This window comes from Plasmodium malariae (genome assembly GCF_900090045.1).
Source record: "Plasmodium malariae genome assembly, chromosome: 14".
Taxonomy (NCBI): Eukaryota; Apicomplexa; class Aconoidasida; order Haemosporida; family Plasmodiidae; genus Plasmodium; species Plasmodium malariae.
Window position 1 is genome coordinate 159,106 of NC_041788.1, and position 21,429 is coordinate 180,534.

The following is a 21,429-nucleotide window of genomic DNA, read 5'->3' on the forward strand; positions in this document are numbered from 1 at the left end:
ATTTATTTATAAATTACCTATGTAATTTATATATAAATATTTTATGCAGAATAGAATTAACACATTAGAAACAACAACAGTATAAGAGATTGTTTTAGAATTTTATGTAGTTGTAATAATTTATAAATTTTAATTAAGCAATTATATATAATTATCATTTAAAAATGATATTATTACATTATGTTATTATAGTTCTGCATTTACTCCATAAAAAATTGACTAAAATTCTGATAAAATTATTTTTATAATTAATATATTTTATAATATGCTTCTTATAAAGATTATCATATAGAACAAATATTAAATACATTCCTAACTAAAAATAATATATATATACATATTGATATATAGAAATATGTTTATTTTTTTTCATAAATACAAAAAAAGACATCCTTATGGTTAAGTTAAAAATAATACATTTTCTTAATAACATGTAAAAATAATAATTTTAGAATGAAAGAGAATTTAATATATAAAAAAAAAAACATTAGTAGAAATTTAAATTATCACAATTCTTTAAAACTACTGCTATTTTTCTATTATATATTTACTCTAAAGCAAAAACACATAAATTCATAAAAACATTTAAATATACAAATATATATATTATGCCAAAAAAATTAAGCTTAAATAATAGTTTAAAACGAAAATTCTAAAGCATTAAAACATTTAAACTCACAAAAAAGTAAAAAATGCCTTTTTTTATTGCTTTTTATAAAAGAGAATACTTATACACATGTGCAGTTCCTTTGCTTTAGAAATTATATATTTTCTTATTAAGTATATCTCTAAGTATATTACATTTATTACTTCATATAAAAAAGAACTTTACATATATATATACATATTTTATTATATATTTTACTCCATTATTAACTTCATTTTTGTATATTTTTCATTATTTCTTAAGATCCTATAAATCGCTATTATAAGAATAACAGATAATATAACGATAAATACTGTGAATAATATTGTAAAAGCATAGTCTCCTAAGTAGTTTACGAAACCATCTATAGCTTCCTTCCACTCTTTCCATGATGTATTACTGTCAAGTGACTTCCATACTTCATTCAAAGGATTTATTGCTGGTAATATTGGTATTCCAATTCCAAGTATGAAAAAAAGAAAAAATAAAGCAACTCCAAATCCGTAGTTTCTAAATTTGATTTTTTTTAAATTTATATCTATAATTCTCCTGTTTTTCTGAATAAAAAGATCGTAATCTTTTTTTCTAATCCATTTTTTTTCAAAATGGAAATGTTTTCCATCAAACATTCCATTATTATAATCTATAACTTCGGTATAGTATTGTGCCTTATTTAATGAACTTTTATTATATTTATTGTTTTTATCTTTGTCCCCCTTTTCATTAATAGATATATCCTTTTTTTTGCACTTTGTATTGTTTTGTATATTTTGTTTTAACTCTAAAATATTTGAATCCTTATTCTGCTTACATTTTGCCAGTAATCTAAAAGTTTTTATATCTAATTTTCTGCCAAGCGTGTAGCCTTTATTTATGGATTTATTAAACGTGTTCTAAAAATAAAAAAATATATAAAGTATGTATTTGTTATTTAATAGGTAAATAATTAATTATATGAAACATTATTAATAATAATAGAACCAGTAAAGTATGAATAATGTAAATACCCTTAAATCATAATATCATACCACATCATTTTTAAAATGACATATCCCAGTTAAAAGGATAAACGCAGAAATTTTAATAAATAAGATTGACTTAGCTATTCGTTCCATTATATATATATTTAATGTTCTAATATATTAAGAAAACAATTAATAACAATATAATATACTTCTAATAACAAGGGATGCTATATTTATTTTACAAATATTTTTTTGTTATTGTTTTGTAAAAAATTAATAAATATTATACAACTCCTACTACAGCATATACAGTAAAAAAATTTTAAATACATATTATAAAATTTTAATTTTAATTTTATTTATAAAATATTAACTCTCGTCAATATAAGATATTATAATTTTATTCATAAATATTCAAATACTATAGTTTTATTATTTAATGTAGTACACTAATTGAGTAATACTTTTTATTAAATTTTTCTAAATGAAAATAAAAAACAAAGATATATATAATTCCAAAATATATCTAAATGTTATGTTTATATAGAATATATAGCGTAGAGAATATAGATAATATATTGCTCTATATATGAATAATATAAGTACAATTTTTATGGATGCTATAATAATAATAATAATAATAATACTAAGAGTATAAACATTTTATTTTAGAAGGACTTATCATTGCTCTTAAAAAACATATATTATTTTAACAGTATATTAATGGTAATAATATAATGATAGAATAATATTTTGTTTTATAATAATAAATACAGAAGCTTTATATAATACCTCAACCCATACAATCCTTTATAGTATAAAATATATATACTACAACCTCATATATGCAGAAATATATATTATTAATACAAATAAAAATTGATTTTTTAATATTCTACCATAATTTTTGAATTTTATTTTTAATTATGTTTAATATATACCTCTATTAATTAAAGAAAAATTTTTATATTCAACTACTTAATTTTTTATATATTTTTTTTAATTAATTTTTTCTTACATAGAATATACATTAAATACGAAGGAAAAAAATAAATAAAATAAAACACTGTCAAAACTGTAGTATTTGTCTTTTTTGTTCATAAATTTATTATTTGAATGGACTAAAGTATTTTAATAAATTTTAGTAATATTAATTAATAAAAAAAAATATATATGTACTCTTATTAGAATTTTTATTATCTATATTTTCATTTTCACCATGCAATATTCCCATACATATTAGCGTAATTTTCAATAGGTCCCATGTATATTTTTACAAAGAAAAATATATGCAATGATCAATTGATTAACTAAAAAATAATTTTCAAAATTTATATAAATGGGATAATTAAAATATATATTAATATTTTAATATTATTTTCATATGAACCTATAAAAAATCATATATAAAAAGTAAAATTTAATCATGTAAATTACTTTTGGAAAATGTTGCACGATAATTTTTATTCATTAGTATTATTTAGGCAAAACTTTATCACGAAATTAGGGCTTTAATTTTGATATGATTTAATAATATTTATTAAAAAAATAAAAAAATATTATCATTTATAAATCAATTATAAAAAAATAATTCTTTTTTCATTTTTTTTCTGTTTATAAAATTTATATTATTAATATGAAAAAATTACTAATGGTTAATATGGACTATGTAAACATATGTACATCTATGAAATTATATTAATTATCAAATTAATATATTTAATTACAAGCATATAAAATAAAATTCATATATAAATATTTATCTACGTGTGATTATTTTACTGAAAAAAAGAATGCATTTATGTTTTTTACCCTTAGTAGAAATTTTTATTTTTATAGATATATAGTACATTCTTAGATGTCTACAATTATGGAAAAATAATAATAAAAGGAAAACTATTTCAATGTACTATTTATTGATATATAATTACATTTAATTGAGGAAAGTTGTCCATTAACGTTGTAAAAAATAATGAAATATATACAGTATATTTATTTATATATTTTCAATATAAATTAAATTTAATTTTTTTTAAAAAATTGAATTAACTCCTAAATTATAAACAATAATAGAATAAAAAATGGTTTTAACAGTTCACTTCAATAAAAAAAAACTAAAATTTAAAGTTTTAAGCAATAATTGATAACTCACACAATAAAGTTATTATTTTTTTATATATTTATTTTTTCCCTTTCAAACTAGGAACAAATAGTTAAACAATTAATAAAATAACTATTATAATATGTATTATTTATAACGCATGTCTCATAAAACATAATTTATAAAGTAATTAATATGTATTTTTAAGTAAATGTATATATATATTTCAATGCAACGAAGTTCATGAACTTCATATAATTACTTACAAAGTAAGTCCTGTTAATTTTTTATTTTAAAGTAGTAAAGCATATTTTTTGAATTATATCAACATAAATAATTTTAAATTAGAAAAAGCGAAATATTAAAAAATACTTTTTCATATAGTTCAAATATAAAATAACATACGGCTTAAGTGAAACAATAAAAATTGTACTATAATAAATTCATTTTAAGACGCACATATATATTTTCTATGAAGGTATATATAAATACACAAATATATATTTGAAGTCATAATATATAATGAAATGAAATAATAATTTAAAATATATTTTGAAGAAAAATAATACGTTCAAATTCAAAAAAATCTAAGAATATATTTTTCTATTGTTGTATATCAAAAATTCCTTGTTCATGTAGGTGCACTTCAATAAAAGTAATCAATTATGAGAATGTTTAATAGATATATAACTAAAGATAGAAAAGTTATTACTTCACATTAATCACCTCCTTATAGAAAGGTTCGTATTTCTTATTGTTCATTTTACCTTTTTTTGAACTTAATTTTTTCATATTTTTTAACTTTTTTATGGTAGTAAAAAACCCTTAATATACATGTGACACCTATTATAAAAAGGGGTATAAAATATAGCAGAAAACCAAAGAAACCGGTTATATAATAATGATCATCTATTGAGGTACCAACATTTTCTTTTACTTGATCAATTGATTTGAAGAATGAACTAAAAGGGGAATTTATCAACCTGTTATGCAGAGGTTTCAACATTACTTGTAGTGCTTTCGCATTTCCTTCAGTTCGGTACCCCAAAGATACAGAGATAATATTCAAAACCTTAAACAAACCATTTATAAGTCCATAACCCACGAATAAATCTAGTAAAAGTAATATGGATAACAACAAAACAAAAAATATAGGTAAACCTAATCGAAATCCGTACTTTTTACATATTATTTTTTGGTAAATCTTATTACTAATCCCCCTGTTGTTTTTAAGAAAGTTTGCATAATCAAGTTCTTTGAATATCTTTTTTTCGAAACGAGAATATTGTTCTTTTTCAAATATACAAGAAATATTTTTCTTATCTTTTTTGGGCCTTTCTATATTCCTTGATAAACTTCTATTTGATTGTCTATTTAATTGTGCAAATATGTTTTCATTATTAGATATATCTTTTCTTTCTGTCATATCATTATTTAGTATCCCTACTTTTAACCCCATAGTACACAAATCCTTATTATGCTTACATTTTGCTAATAATCGATAATTCTTTGTATTTAATTTTTTGTCATTTATATAGTTTTCACCCAAAGATCCATAAAATGTCCTCTAAAACAATAAAGTAAATATTTATAATTAAAAACAATCAATAATATTATTCTAAAAAAAATGTATTAATAAATATAAAGCACAAGAAAAAGAAATATTTGCAAATATCATTAAATAATATTATCATACAGTTTCATTACTAAAATGGCATATCCATGTTAAAGGTATAAAAGTAGCAATATTAATAAATAAGAGTAACATAATTTTTTTTTCCATTATATAAAATTTATATGTTGTAGTATGTTCAATTAAAAAAAAATTATATTCATGTAATATACATATAATAGTGACACTACATCTATTTTTTTAATTTTTTATTATTCTGTTCTCATAAAAAAATTATGTAACAAAAATATCAATAATACATTTTATAGAACAGAAAGAAAAAAATAAATGTTATAAATTATTTTAAAATTTATATTTTAATTTTATTCTCTAAAATCTAATTTAATTAAAATAATTATAATTTATTTTAATTCATACGTATTTAGAATATATAATTTTGTTACCTAGTATAGTAAATTAACAAATGGTATCATTAATTTTCTTCAAAAAAAAAAATATATTTTTTTTTTTTTGCTATTTGTAAATATTGAATTTATCTGAAGTATAGAATATAGAGAATATAGATATAATCTATTGTTATAATTATTGATACATTAATTACTAATGTTACCAAATTCACTATTTTACTATATGTATTATTATAATTTCATAAACATCATATATTCCAAAAATTGGATATATTTGATATAAAATAATAATTGTTCGAACAATATTATAATAGTAAGAATAAATTAAAAGAGTAATAATTTGTAAAAAGGTTTCATTCAATGTTTGATACATACTTTAGTTACTCTTTAAACACATACATTCTTTTATATACTATAACATATTTAAAAAAATTAACAACGTCCTACATAACATATGAACATTTTACATTTCAAATGTAAAGAGAGGATTATTTTTTATTCGAGTACTGCAATTTTTTAAAATTCTAATTATTAACTTCATTTTATATGATAATTCTTTATGTTATTTTTTAGCTTCATTTATATAATATATTTTGTTTTTCTTAAATATATATATATAGAAGAAATATTAATATAGCAAAAACAAGAACAAAAAAAAAAAATAAAATTGTTTTGTAATTTTTATTAGAATTTGATCAAATTTTTATGTGCATCCTTCCAAATATTAATATCTGTTCGTCTATTTGCAACTATATTTATGCAACAAAAATCAAATACTTTGTATTCTTGGTAATTTAATAAATATATTTTAAAAAGTGCATGCCTTATGATTAAAAAACAAATATAAATCTTAATTGGACGGTTAAAATGTAAATTAAAAAATAGTATTTTTAAAAAACATAAAACCTAAACACTTGTAAGGCACTTAAATAAAACCTCTTAAAAAATTGTATAATTTATAATTAATAATCTGATACGCATTATAGTTAATGCTTAAATTAAAATACATAAGAAATTATATTTTTTATAAAAGCAATATAACATTTATATGAGTTGACTTATACATATATGCTGATTAACTTTTATTTAATATTATATAATTAAAATAAAGATGAAAAAAATATTCGAAAAATTTTAAAGATATTAATAAAATCTATATACACTTATGCACGTATTTAATGTCATATTATTATTCTGAAAAGCTTATTTATAAAAAAAAAATGAAAAGTAACACAAATTCATAATTTTTATTCATATATACTCCTGTTATGGAAAAATATTTATTTAACTTTAAAAGTTAAATATATATTATTTAATTGTTAAATGTATTTCATTGAAAATATATTAATAACATTTATTATGCATTAATTTTTTAAGACTTAACCAAAACAATCATTTTTTTATTGTTATAATATAACTCCAAATTAACAGAGATACAAAAATATAATCTCTTAATATATTTCCAAAAAAAAAAATATATTTCTTTTTTATCCACATTTTTTTTATTATAGAAATTTAGATAATTTTTATGCGATTTAATTCTAACAATTAATTAAATTCAAAAATAATACGAAAAAAGTATCATAATTCAATTAATTATAAAGCATTATAAATTTTAAAATAAATAAAGTTCTATTAATAATTTTTCTTTAAAATCAAAATAATATTTGTGTATTTTGACAACATCATAAATAGGATAAATATATAAAAATTTAATAAACACATTCTTATATTAAGTTTTAAAATATATATTTCTCAAGTTCCTTTACATAAATTATCTATTACATGTATATTTAAATAAGAAATACATGTTAATTAAATAGAACACAAACTTTTAGTTTTATTAAATGAAGAGTAAATTGAAACATCTAAATTAAAACTAATATACAATATGTTTCTTTGACAAATATTTAATATACTTAAATTCTTAAAATAGAAAAAAGAAAATATATGATTGTTAAATATATAAACTACCTCACTAGCTCGAGTGATATATTGAATGTTACTATATATATTAAATTTAATGAATACATAATTTTTATTATAAAAATTTAGATTAAAATATATACACATATTTTCTTCCTATAAAAAACTCACATTGCTATGAATACTCAGAAATATCAATTTCTTAGTTTTATTAAACACAATATTCCATATATATATATAATGTTAAGACAGGTTAATAAATAAATTCAAAATAATACATCACAATAGAAAAAGATATATAAAAACATTCTACTTTTATAAATATTTAGTACATATACTTTTATCCTTATTTATAAATATATATGCATATATTATATCTTTACCTAGATAAAATGTACATGGATCTAATAAGGAAATATGTTGTAAACATTATATTATACAAAATGTTATATACTTTTTTTAGTTGCAAGATAAACATTTTCCCTCATAGCAATATTTTTACACATATTTTTGAACTAAATTTCCTTTAACTTCAAATGCCGATAATAAGAGTTTAACCAATACATGAATAACCATAGAAATACTTAATATAACTAGGAATAACGAAAAACATGCAAATTTATCATAGATTTCTAAGAATAAAAGTAATAAAATTCTTATTATCAAAAGTTTTACTGGTGCAAAAAATGTTAAAAAGATTCTTTCACAAACTACATATATTAAAATTTTTTTCCAAGTAGAACAGGTACATTTTTTGTATTATATATAAAGGAATAAATTCCTTATAGAGTGGTTTTTTAAAAAATATTCTACTGTTGAAAAAGATTTATATATGACAAAAGGATACTTCTTGACTAAATCTTTTTGATTCAGCACTTGAATTATATTTATTTGACTATTAACTTTTCCTATCATACTCTGATTCTCAATTAACGTACTAATTTCTTTAATGATTGTATCTCTTTTTATGTAACATTTTTTAAAGCCACAATTTTGGTTTCGATCGAATTTTCTAGTAATAATATACTTGTTCTTGAATTGAATATTCCATCTTCACAGTTTTTATTATCTAAATATTAATTACATATACTTTACAAATAAAAGAATATATTTTTAATATTCATAATTTGATAAATTTACTTAAGCATTAGGTAGAACCTTTTTATTATCATATATATATTATTCACCCTTTTTGTGTGCTTAAAATAAGGATAGTGTTCAAATATTTTTTTTTTCATAGAGATGTTAAAATATTTTCTTTATTAAATATATTTTGTTTATAATATTATAATTTTAAAAAATAATTATTTCATTTAAATTATTACAGGAATTAAAAACTTATAAAGTTCATAATATTAATAAACTAATTCTATTAAAGAGTAAAATTTATATAAATTCATGGAAGACATTAATAGTTAACATATAAAATAATTTTAAAATAATTAATTATTATAGCTATATATCAGATTTATTATCATATGCTTTTCCATTTTATCAATATTTTATTTTTCATTATACCATAAATAAGTAATAATTGAAAGATTCATATATATATACTATTTTCCTTTATTAGAAAAAAAAAGTATATTTTTTTCGATATTCAATTATTGTTATAATTGAATGTATATTACAATAAAAAATTACATAAATTTATATATGAAGTTGTAAAAATAAAATAAATTATTATTGATATAAAAATCATTTATAAAAGAGTAATACTTAATTTTTTTTTAATATATTATAATATATTAATGTGATATGTTTATACTACTAATATCATATAAAAACATTGTTGAATCTTAATGTTATTATTATTTAATATGATTTAATATGATTTATTTTATTTATTTAAAATTCCAAAAAATACTATTGTTACAATATTTATACGTCTAATGAGTACTAAAATATATATATAAAATACTTTTATCAGTACAAAAATATTCAATATATATGAGTATTGTTATACTTTAATTATGGCCTTTCTGGTTAGAAAAAATTATGGTAAATAATAACATTTTATTTTGAAAATATATTAAATGGAAAAGAATGATTCTTATAATTTAATTTTATATATTTTAATAAAAAAATTTTGTAAATCCTCTAGATTTCAATATGATATAATATAAAATGATTATAATATTATTACATTTAACAAAAATAATTATTTAAAATACTTAGATAAATATATTTGATAACAATGTTGGAAATTAAAAGAACAAATATGCTACGATTATAAATTTCTATTTACACTGCATATTCTTGTTCTTATGTAATTTGTTCATAACACAAAAAAAATTTTGAAATTTTTTTTTGTTTTATATGCAAATAAGATATTATCTCATATATACAAAGCAACATGAATAAGACATATATATATATATATTTAAATAATGAGTTTACTGTTTTTTTTTTTTTTACTATTATTTTATTTCTATATTCTTTTAAATTATTTCTTTTATTAAGCATATATAAAATATTAGTAAATTTACATTCACCCTATCGATATAATTAATAAGAGAATTAGAAAATTCCGTTTTCTCTTATTATTAAACCTAATTCCATTTTGTGTCACTCAAAATAATGTAAATATTGTACATTACTGTCAAATATTAGAAATATCAATAAATTATCAAAAACTTTTGTTGATATTAATAAAATGATATAACAATAATAATTTCATGATATCATCTACATTGTATACATCCATGAAGATTAAATATATTCATTAATTACTAATACATCTGCGCATAATTTCATGATATTACTTTATATAAAAATAATGTTACAAATAAAATAGAATATTAATAATTCAGCGCAAAAAAAAGGAAAAAGTAAAAAAAATAATTTATCATATTATGTATTAGTATTTGATTAAAATTAATTCACTAATATATCATTTTTAAAAATTTTAAAAATTATAAAATCGTATATTGTACATATATATATATATATATATATATATATATATTTCCTTATGGTAATATATTTTAGTAAATTTTGAAAAATTGCACTAGTGCTTCAACGAATGATAATAATAAAAAAATAAATGATTTTAACCTTCCATCTAATTTTAAAGAATTAGAATCCCCATGTTAGTAAAAAATAATAAATAATCCTCATTTCAAAAATATATTATTTTATTGTATATTCATAACATCCAATTTATATCATAAAAAAAAAAGAAAAACATCTATTAAAAAGTATTAAGTAATAAATATATTTCATAATATATTTCTAATTAAAATTATTTTATACAATAAATGCTATGTTTTTTTTCTTGAAGAAAATATATACAATGCAACATAATACTTTCAATTTTTTCCAATAAACACAAAAATGTACATTTATTTTTTATAAAAAGGTAATCATATATTTCTCATATTACAAACACAAATAATCATCTTACATTACAAAAATATAAAATATTCGAAACGAGTATTATTCATTTAAAATATAAATTCTAACAGGACATCAATTAACATACATTAAGTTTTTATTATATATTAATTTTAACTCCAATACATATATTCCACATAAGAATCTATTTTAATGAACAAATATATATATTAAGCAATAATATTTAATTATTCTGAAACAACAATTTATAATACAAAATGAATATATTTAAAACTTTCGTATTCACAAATATATTAAGAACATAATTTCTTATTTTTCGTAATAACCTTATACGATATACACCTGTGCTTCTATGAAATTATTTCAATTATAACTATGTTTACAATAAATGTATATCTAAACAAATTATAATTATTACTTCATATAAATAATTTCCTTAAAGAAAAATTCATTCTACTCATTGTTCTTTTTGTACATTCATTAACTTAAATTTTTTATATTCTTCATTATTTATTAAGATCTTAGGTATAGTTGTTATAATTACGATAGCTAAAATAATAATAAGTACTCCAAAAAATATTGAACAAATATAGTCTTGTACTGCAGTAGGATCAAGTCCTGTAATTAAACCAATCATTCCTAGAAAATGAATCTTTAGAGTTCTCAAATAACCCAATCCTTGTAATATAGGGAATCCTATTCCAAACAAAAAAAAAAGAAAAAAAACAGCAACTGCAAATCCGTAACTTCTAAATTTTATTTTTTTAAAATTTTTATCACTAATTCTTTTATTCTGTTCTTGGAAGATCTCATAATCTTTTTTTCTAATCCATTTTTTTTCAAAATTGAAATATTTTCTATCAGACATTCCATCATTATAATCCGTAAGTTTTATATAAAATCTCTTCTTACTTAATGATTTATTGGGTTTTCCATTTTTCAGTATTCCCCCTTTTTTATTATTAGATTTATCTTTATTTTTACACTCTTTATAATTTGGCATATCTTTTAATACTACAATATTTGAGCCCTTATTCTCTTTATATTCAGCTAGTAATCTATAGGTTCTTTTTTTTAAAACTCTACCAAGAGTGTAACTCTCATCCGAAGACTTGATAAACCCATTCTAAAAAAAGAAAAATGTAAATATTTTTTATTTAATAGAATAAATAATTCCATTATAAAAAGTAGTATTTATAAAAAAAAAAAAAACACTAACAAAATATATACCCAACAATTTCCTTATATAATATTATCATACCATGTCATTTATAAAATGCCATAACCGAGTAAAAAGAATAAGCATAGAAATTTTAATTAAAAACAGAGTTTTGATATTTTGTTCCATGATATACATCTTTGATATTATTAATATATTTGTAAAAAAAAAAAAATTAATAATAATATAATATATTAATAATGGTGTATGTTAGTATATTTAAAAAAAAAAAAAAAAAAATTTTTTATTTTTTCGTAATTATTCTATGAAATGTATATAACTGTAATGAATTTTACAACATATATAAAAAAAAATATATACATTTAAAAAGGTATTATAAAATGTTTACCTTAACCATATTCATAAAAAATACACTTTCATTCAAATAAAATGATTTAAATTTATTAGTAATTATTCTAATACATTATTTTATTATTTCATTTAGTGTACTAATTAAATAATATTTTTGTGAATCATTTTCATGATAAATGAAGAGAAAAAAATTTCATTTCCTTCCTATTATTTGAAAATATTTAAGTTTCGATATAATATAGAATGTATACAGTATATTTGTAATAATGTATTACTATAAAGGATAAAACAATTTTTAATTTTAATTATTTTTTCATGTTAATAATTTTTATTTTATAAACATTATATTCTTGATAAATAATCATTTTTAGTAAAATACTAATTATCGTAACGATATAATAAAAGTAATAATAATCAAAAAAAACAACATTCTGTGTTATGTAAATTATAAAAAAATTGTTAGTTACACTTTGGATACATTCCCACTTTTGTAATCAATAACACAATTAAAAAATCTTTTTTATAGGTTACCATCTTTTGTACGAATAAATATATATTTTAAAATCACTTATATATTTATTTTTTTTATTTTTCTATCATATTATTTCAAAAATATGATATTAATTTAAGTTTAATTTATACCGTTATTTAAAAAAAAAAAAATTATATTCAGGTATTTAGTTATTTTATATATTTTTAATTAATTATATGTAATTAAAAGAAATATTATTGAAGTAAAAAAAAAAAAAAATTAGAGAGAAAGGGAATGGAAAATAATGTTATAAAAATATTTCATACTTTTTCATTATATAAAAATATATTAAATGGTAACGAATTTATTAATAATACACAGGATATAACATGCATATAACCAATGAAAAAAAATAACAATATAATCTACTAATATGTGTGATACATTACTTTTTCTATTAAAAATTTTAAAAAGAAATTATTCTTTTTTATTTATTTTTATAAAGGTGCTAGGTGTGAGGATTATATTTTACTGCTACTCTATAATAAATCTACATAAATATATAAATAAATAATATTCTATTAAACGAACTTTTAACAACAATAATATATTGTGCTAAAATTTTTCTAAACCTTATGCGTTATTGAAAAGAGAACATTAATTGTAATAATATGATGAGCACCAAAAACCATTGTAAACATCTGAAATATAACTTTATACTACTGTTCTGAAGAAGTACTATATTCTAAGCGTGTATATAAAAAATTAAAAAAGAGTAAAAATAGATAAATTTATAGGCCTATTTTAAAACTACAAAAATTAACATTATTATATTTTTATTATTTTATTGTATATATATGTATATATATCATATTTATGAACACACTTATTTCATTACTTCTTCCTTTTCTCACACTTTTCAGTTTTCGTTCTTTTATTACAGATAATGTTACTATATAATATATACAATAAAATATTTTTTATATATACAAAAATATAAATATAAACCATAAAATCACTATAAAACGTAAGTGCAGTATATTATAAAATTATGTTAAATTAGATATAAATGGGCTTTTTCTTTTTTAGTAACACTAATTATTTATAAATATATTTTTTCTTCTTTTTAAACAATATATATCTATACTTATTTAAATTATTTATGTTTTATTTATAATTTAAATATTATGAGAAATTATATTAATTTCCTTGTATAATATTAAAATTTCTCTTTATTGTATTTATATATTATAACATATTTGTGTTATCATACATATACATATATATAATAATTAAATTTACATATTTTTCATATTGTGTATTTATATATTTAATACATATCAAAAAAACTTGTTATATAAAAATAAAATTAAATATAAAAATATTATAATCATATATATACAAGCTATATGATAAAATATTTACATATTATAAAATATTCACTTTAATATTCAATTCCTATAGAATTTAATATATTGTCTGTATGGTTACAGCTATAATTTATTTATGTATATCTATAAGTTTTGCCTTAGAAATATGAAAAACTCCTTAAAAAATGTCATTTTTTTTATTTTTAATATAAATTGTATGTTTTACTGTTTCTGAAATGTCGTTATTATTCAATTAATACACACAGACTGTTAGAGAATTCTGAAAAATAAAACCCGTAATATAATAACATATATATGTGTTATACAAAAAAAAAATAAATTTTGCATAAAATTACAATTTTTCAAATATTAATTTCGAACTTGTACAAATTATACGACTAATAAAAATAGTTGACTACACACACAATTTGTTAATGAGCCCTATGAAGCTCCTAAATCTTAATGATTTCCATTATTTATAATGCATTCACTCTAGCAGTTAAACAAATGAAAAGAAGCATATTCTAATAATATTTAGTACGATTTTATCTAATAATTTCATTTACATTTATTGTATTATTTTTTATATTTTTTCGTTTTTTCAAAATACAAATTAGTCCAAATAAAAATGATAATTCTCTAATACTATTCCCTTAATCTATTACAACAAGAAACTATTGGTGCAATTGTGTTATACTTACAAATATGTATTTGTTTTAATATTATTTTACTTCATCTGAAAAATGATTTTACCTTCAATAAAAATAAAATATAAATTTTCTGAATTATCTATATGAACAAAATAATAATTTAACAGGTCATTCTTCCGAAAATGATCATACATTTGTATGTGACAATACATCCTATATATAATATTGCACTGTAAATAAATATAATATATAAATGTTCAATAATAATAACCTTTGTGCATAAAAAATAAATTGTTGAATTAATTGAAGTATAACAAAAAAAAAAAAGAAGATTAAAACAATTTTTTTTATTAATAATAACAGAAGATTAATAGTACATAAGTTAATATTATTTCAATAGAAATATAAAAATTACGTATATAAAGACTTATGTAAACTCTTTTAAGAAGATAAAAAAAAAATGTTCAATTAAAAAGCAAATAATTTATTAAATTTTATAAATTTTTAATTAGACACGGAACGTATTTAAAAAATCATTAATTTTAATTTGATAATATCCATCCCATTGTTCTACACACATATATAGGATACCTACGAATTCTTGTAGGTACCAGATCCTTATGATATATATTATTGGAAGTGCAAGGCAAATTATTAATTTAATAATTGTAACGTTAACAAGAGATGTAATTTATAAAAGAAATTATCATTAAATTAACTAAAAATTGGTAGTGAAAAGAATTAGTTATAATTTAATGTATAATTAGATATATATAATTACATTTATACTGTTATGTTAAAATAATGAAAAATGTTATAATTCATGGAACTCAAATTCTGATATATCAGTGTTAAAATCACAGATTTTTATAATTAATCAATTATAGATTGAACGATCATATATAATGCAATAAGATTAAATGATATTAATAAAAAATTAACAATATTATAATATGTTATACTTAATAATATGTTGATAATTATATTTCATTACATTCTTTGTCAAATAATATATCAAGACAAATTCCCCATATAATATTATGTAACTATATATTTATATGTATAACTAAAAAAATACCCGTAAAATTAAAAGATATTTATTAGAAAATACATGCATTTATTATTTTTTTAAATATATATTTTACTTTAAGTATTCTTTTAGCATTAGAATATGTAGATAATTACAAAGACTAATACGAAACACTATGAACTACAAATTTAAATACATAAGTTCCTTTTTATAATACTATATATCACGAATACTAAATTGTTACTTTATACTTATTAAAAAAAAACAAATTATGATTTATAATTTAAAGAAATTAAATAAGTTAAATAGAGTTAGTTATACATATATATCATGTTGTATCCCGTGGTACTTTTTACATATATATATTTCAATTTTATTGGTTCCTCTAGTATTAAAACTTCACATGTTCAATATATATATTTCAAGGATAAATATTATTTTTTACAATAAAAAAATTAATTATATAATAATATTAATTTGAAGGAATATTGAATTACTCATATGATTATTTACTAATTTTTGATTGCTTTAAATATCATAAAGAAATTCATTAATATACAATAAATTTGATCATATATTAAAACAAAATAATGAGAAAAGCAGCTACTAAGAAAAATAAAAAATTATTCATATATTCATTAAACATTTAAAAAAAAATATTCATATAATTATGAAAATGTAAAAAAAAAAAACAATAAAGAAAAGAGAAAATATATAATTACATAAATATGTTAAAGAAATTAAAGGGATTTTATTGCAATACTTTTTTAGTTCTTTAAGAAAATTATTTTTTGTTTCAAGATAATACATACGAATCCACTGTTGTATGTTATTTATATTGTATTCTTACCATATATATAACACATTATAATACTAACAATTTAAATATATAATATTTTAAAAAAAGATAAAATAATTTTATTTGCATTATAACGGTATATTATTATTTATCATAATATATTTTAAAACAATGTCATACAATATAATGGATTAAAAAGAAATGAAATTATATAGATCACGAAAAAAAAAAATTATATTGAATTAAATTCAAAAATTAAAATTATACGAAAACAGTTATTCCTTAATGCAATAAATTCACTAAGAATGAATTTAATAACAAAATTATTTGTGTGAAGCAATTATTTACAAAAATTTACTATTAATATACATATATTTTTTTAATCTACTAATAAATCCGTATTTCATATATGCGTATTTTAAATGAACAATTAATATTGCTAAAAATATACATAAATTATAATAGAAAGACTATTCTTCTAGTAATACCTTTAAAATGTTCTGTAATTTTATTTATTTATTCATGTATCATAAAGCATTTAAAATAATACATTTACTTTTTCATTTTGTATGGTAAAATGATATTTATTAATATTGTTGAAATGACATATTCATATAGTTACTAAATTCAGAATAAAAAAAAAAAATAAATAAAATATTTTTAATCTGTTTACTATTATATATCCCTAAATAATTGCAGAAATATTGTTATGAAGCTTCAGTAGTCCTTGTATAATTTAATGTAGTACATACTTCAATATATTTCGAAATATAATAATGATATATTTTATTACAAAATTATAATTAATTATTCTGTAAGTGTATTCTCGTATTCTTTTAGTTTTTGAATTAGTCTGCAAGCGTATAAGTACTTGTTAATATACCTATAATACATTTTATTAACTAAAATATCATCCAAATTAAATCATTTACATAAAAAAGTTATAATAGACATGTACTATAAAATATATATATATATATATATATACATGTAATAATTTAAATTATTTCAAAATTACACTATTTCCTAATTTATACCATAAATAATTAACTTTTAGAAAATACATATATATATATATATCTTTAGGTCCCATAGATATATTTAAAACTAAGTACATTGCATAAGTATAGAAAAATTTATTATACTTTATATATTGTTGTTTCTTCTCTATAGTATAACGTACTAACTATAAAAAACTATTGCAACATAGTCAAATACCTATATTGGTATAAAATAAAAACAATTATTAAGAAAAGTTGCAAAATATAAAGGAAATATATTATACTTAATAATAATTTGTTTTATAGATGATTTATTACAGGAAAAGAAGAAGAATAAAGAGAAATATTTTCATTAATATTGGCATTCGTAATTACATGTATATGTCTTTTTTAACAAAAAAAAAGGAAAAAATGCCATACATAAATTAATGATATATTTACTAATTAACTTTAATATTACTTTCTGGTATAACATATATATAACGTTATACTGTTAGCTATTTGTCTTTATCTTTATAAATAGTATAGAAATTTTATACACAAATATATAATTAAGCACTATTTATTATCATTATATGATTAGGATACGTCCACAGTTGTGATGTATTTATTTAAGTTAAAAAATTTTAAGAAGTATATAATATAGATAGTAATTTATTCAATTATTTTATATTTTACACCAACCATTTAATGTAGTTCATAATTTTATAATTTTGTTTTAATAAGAAATATTAACTTAAAATTTTGCTATTGATATATGATATAAATTCGCTGTTCTCTTTCAAATTGTTTTTTACGTCGAAGTAGAGTACTAATATAGAATCATAATGGAAAATTGTATAACCTCGGTAGTATTTCTTATTTTACATATGATTATATTTATGCATAAATAATTTATTTTTTTTAAAAAATGTGATTATACAACTAATATAAAATTAATACTTAAATAATGCTTAATAATTCTCTTGAATTTAGCATTTAACTGTTGGTGGCACTTCTTATTTCAGACTCCTTGCAAACAGCAATTTTATGAAAATAAGAAAATATTTAAATGATAAAACTAATTCCTTAAAAAGAGAGACAGAAAAAAAAACATTTAGAGAAGGATGCAAAGTTTTAGCTAATTATCTAATTCAACATAAGAATCAACCATCATATGAAGATAAAATAATGTGGGAAAAAATCTTATATAGTTGGGCAAACACTTACTATTCAAGGCTAGATAAACATGGAGGATGCCCTGTAATTATAGAAGATAAAGATTTAGCACTTTTAAATTTAAAATATGAAGCTGAAGATTTCTGCGAAGAAAAAAAAACAAGAACAAAAGCAATAACTTGCTTTAACAATGGAGATATTGATGAAGATAAATGTGATGAAGAATGTGCACATAAAATTAAAGAATATAATGCATGGATTAATAGTAGAAAGTTGTATTTTAATGAGAAGGAAAATCTTATCATACGAAATTGCAAAAATCAACCATCTCATTTTCCAACTAGTCAATGCAACATACTGGAACCTAATATATATAAAACATTTTCTAAATGCAAATTTAATCATTTAGCCTCATTGTCACCGTCATCTAACGAAAAAGAAAAAATGTTACAAGAAGTTAGTCGAAAAACAGCTTTTAATTTATCTAGTAATAATGTAACAGAGGAAGAAGATCCTAAACATCCACTCCAAGAACTAACTCAAACTGATCGCAGTACTAAAATTGATCAAGTTGTTAATCAAGCATCAGAATCTGTACCTCAAAATTTTCCGTCAAAGGAATCTTCACGTACCCAAAGTAACACTAAAGAAATTCAAAATATTCTAACTGAACAAAACGTATTTTTAGAAACGCCACTGCAAAATCAATATAAGGGTGCATTGTCACCAGATCTTAATACACCACGACATCCAGATCCTCAAGGGTTACTATCACCGCATTTCTCTGAATCTCCTCAGTTGTCTCCTGAAGTATCAGTTTCTACCTCAGGTTTTTCAAATTATAATGAGCCAACTAAAACTCTATGTACCATTAATTCTACTTATTCTTCTATTTTTTAAATAAATTCAATATATAACATATACATTTAAAATATAATTACAGATTCAGAAGACCACACAATTAATTCATATATATCTCCTATTCTAATAAGCTTCCTATGTGTTATTGTATTTTCCCTTTTTACTAAAGTAAAATAGAACTTAACAATTAGAAATATGGTAATGATTTGTTTACTTTTATAATTTATTTTATAAATATCTATTTTTTATGTTATAGTACGCTTTAATAGGATTGTTCAAAAAAAAAAATAAAATAAGAAGACATGTGAAATTTCTGAGATTACTAGTACCTTCATTTTCTAACAATAAGAGTAAACATTTTACAGATGATCATTTAGAAAACCCTATATATGATGATGAAGAAATCATAAAAAAAATTAAAATAAATGAACTTACAAAAAATGTAAATTCATCAAAGCGACAAAAAGACAGATCCAAAACCATAATAGAAATACATATGGAAGTACTTGAAGAATGCAGAAATGAAGATTGGGAAAGCAGCAAAGAAGCATTCTTAAAAATTTGTCTAGATGAGTTCACAAAAAAGGATTATAGAACCTATCCTAATTTAACATATAATGATCTAATAACAGAAAATATTAAAAGTAGCAATGATATTGAAAAACAAAATATTCTATGGAATAAATGGGTAGAACGACATAGATATCTTTTTGCAAAATTGAAAAAAGAAGACTGGTATAATAATTTGAAAAATGAATGGAAAAAAAAAATAGCTTACATACAAGAAAGAGATGAATTAAAAAAGAAATCATCTAATGAAAATCACAACTTTCCATTTTTAGAAATAGAAAAAGATCTATGGAAACACTGGATATCGAAAAAGGGTATTATTATAGAACAATATTTGGAACAGGAATGGATTAAGGAATTGGATATGGATTTAAACATTATGTCAGATGAATGCGTAAAGGAAGATACAAAAAATTATGTAACACTAATAAATATAGAAGAATTGCAGCACAAAGAAAATTATGAAGAATTATGTAAATATATAAAAAAAAAATTATTAACAATGCTCTGTATTCTAGTACTTATGTCCATGTTAGAAGAATATAAAAAAGAGGTGAATTTTGATAATAGGGAATCATTTTTGGATATATCCATAAATGAATGGAAGACAAAAAAATATTCAGGTAACAAACAAGAAATTACAGAAAATACAATTGAATATATCAACAGTGATATAGAAAATAGAAGAAATAACGAATTCCATACTCATATAGGGAAGGACAGTTTCAGAAATGAGATAGAAGGCTGTATAGGAGAAGATGACTTATATGCAAGTTCTATAGTTAATAATGGGACAGTCGAAAAATCCATTGATATAGCAGAAAAACACATTTCATAAATTCATAGTAATACAACCAAAATATAGTTAGATTATATTTAAGATAAGGTGCTGCTAAAAAAAAAGTTTATTTGAATTTTTTAATGCATGTAAGAAATAAAGAAGAGGAATATA

The 21,429-nt window shown here is 19.0% G+C and overlaps 4 protein-coding genes across 4 annotated transcripts; 1 reads left to right on the forward strand and 3 right to left on the reverse strand.

Annotated features, from left to right (window-relative positions):
• Nucleotides 1–861: 861 nt before the first annotated feature.
• Nucleotides 862–1,761, reverse strand: PmUG01_14012600 (fam-m protein; the record flags this gene model as incomplete). The annotated part of the gene is made up of 2 exons (XM_029007673.1): nt 862–1,539; nt 1,675–1,761. The coding sequence occupies 2 exons, from the start codon at nt 1,759–1,761 to the stop codon at nt 862–864; spliced, it is 765 nt and encodes a 254-aa protein (XP_028864039.1).
• Nucleotides 1,762–4,475: 2,714 nt separating this feature from the next.
• Nucleotides 4,476–5,495, reverse strand: PmUG01_14012700 (fam-l protein; the record flags this gene model as incomplete). The annotated part of the gene is made up of 2 exons (XM_029007674.1): nt 4,476–5,279; nt 5,409–5,495. The coding sequence occupies 2 exons, from the start codon at nt 5,493–5,495 to the stop codon at nt 4,476–4,478; spliced, it is 891 nt and encodes a 296-aa protein (XP_028864040.1).
• A 5,997-nt stretch (nt 5,496–11,492) lies between these two features.
• On the reverse strand, nt 11,493–12,383 carry PmUG01_14012800 (fam-m protein; the record flags this gene model as incomplete). The annotated part of the gene is made up of 2 exons (XM_029007675.1): nt 11,493–12,161; nt 12,297–12,383. 2 exons carry the CDS (start codon nt 12,381–12,383, stop codon nt 11,493–11,495), a joined length of 756 nt encoding a protein of 251 aa, XP_028864041.1.
• Nucleotides 12,384–18,715: 6,332 nt separating this feature from the next.
• On the forward strand, nt 18,716–21,315 carry PmUG01_14012900 (STP1 protein; the record flags this gene model as incomplete). The annotated part of the gene is made up of 4 exons (XM_029007676.1): nt 18,716–18,739; nt 18,864–19,911; nt 19,990–20,075; nt 20,164–21,315. 4 exons carry the CDS (start codon nt 18,716–18,718, stop codon nt 21,313–21,315), a joined length of 2,310 nt encoding a protein of 769 aa, XP_028864042.1.
• Nucleotides 21,316–21,429: the final 114 nt, after the last annotated feature.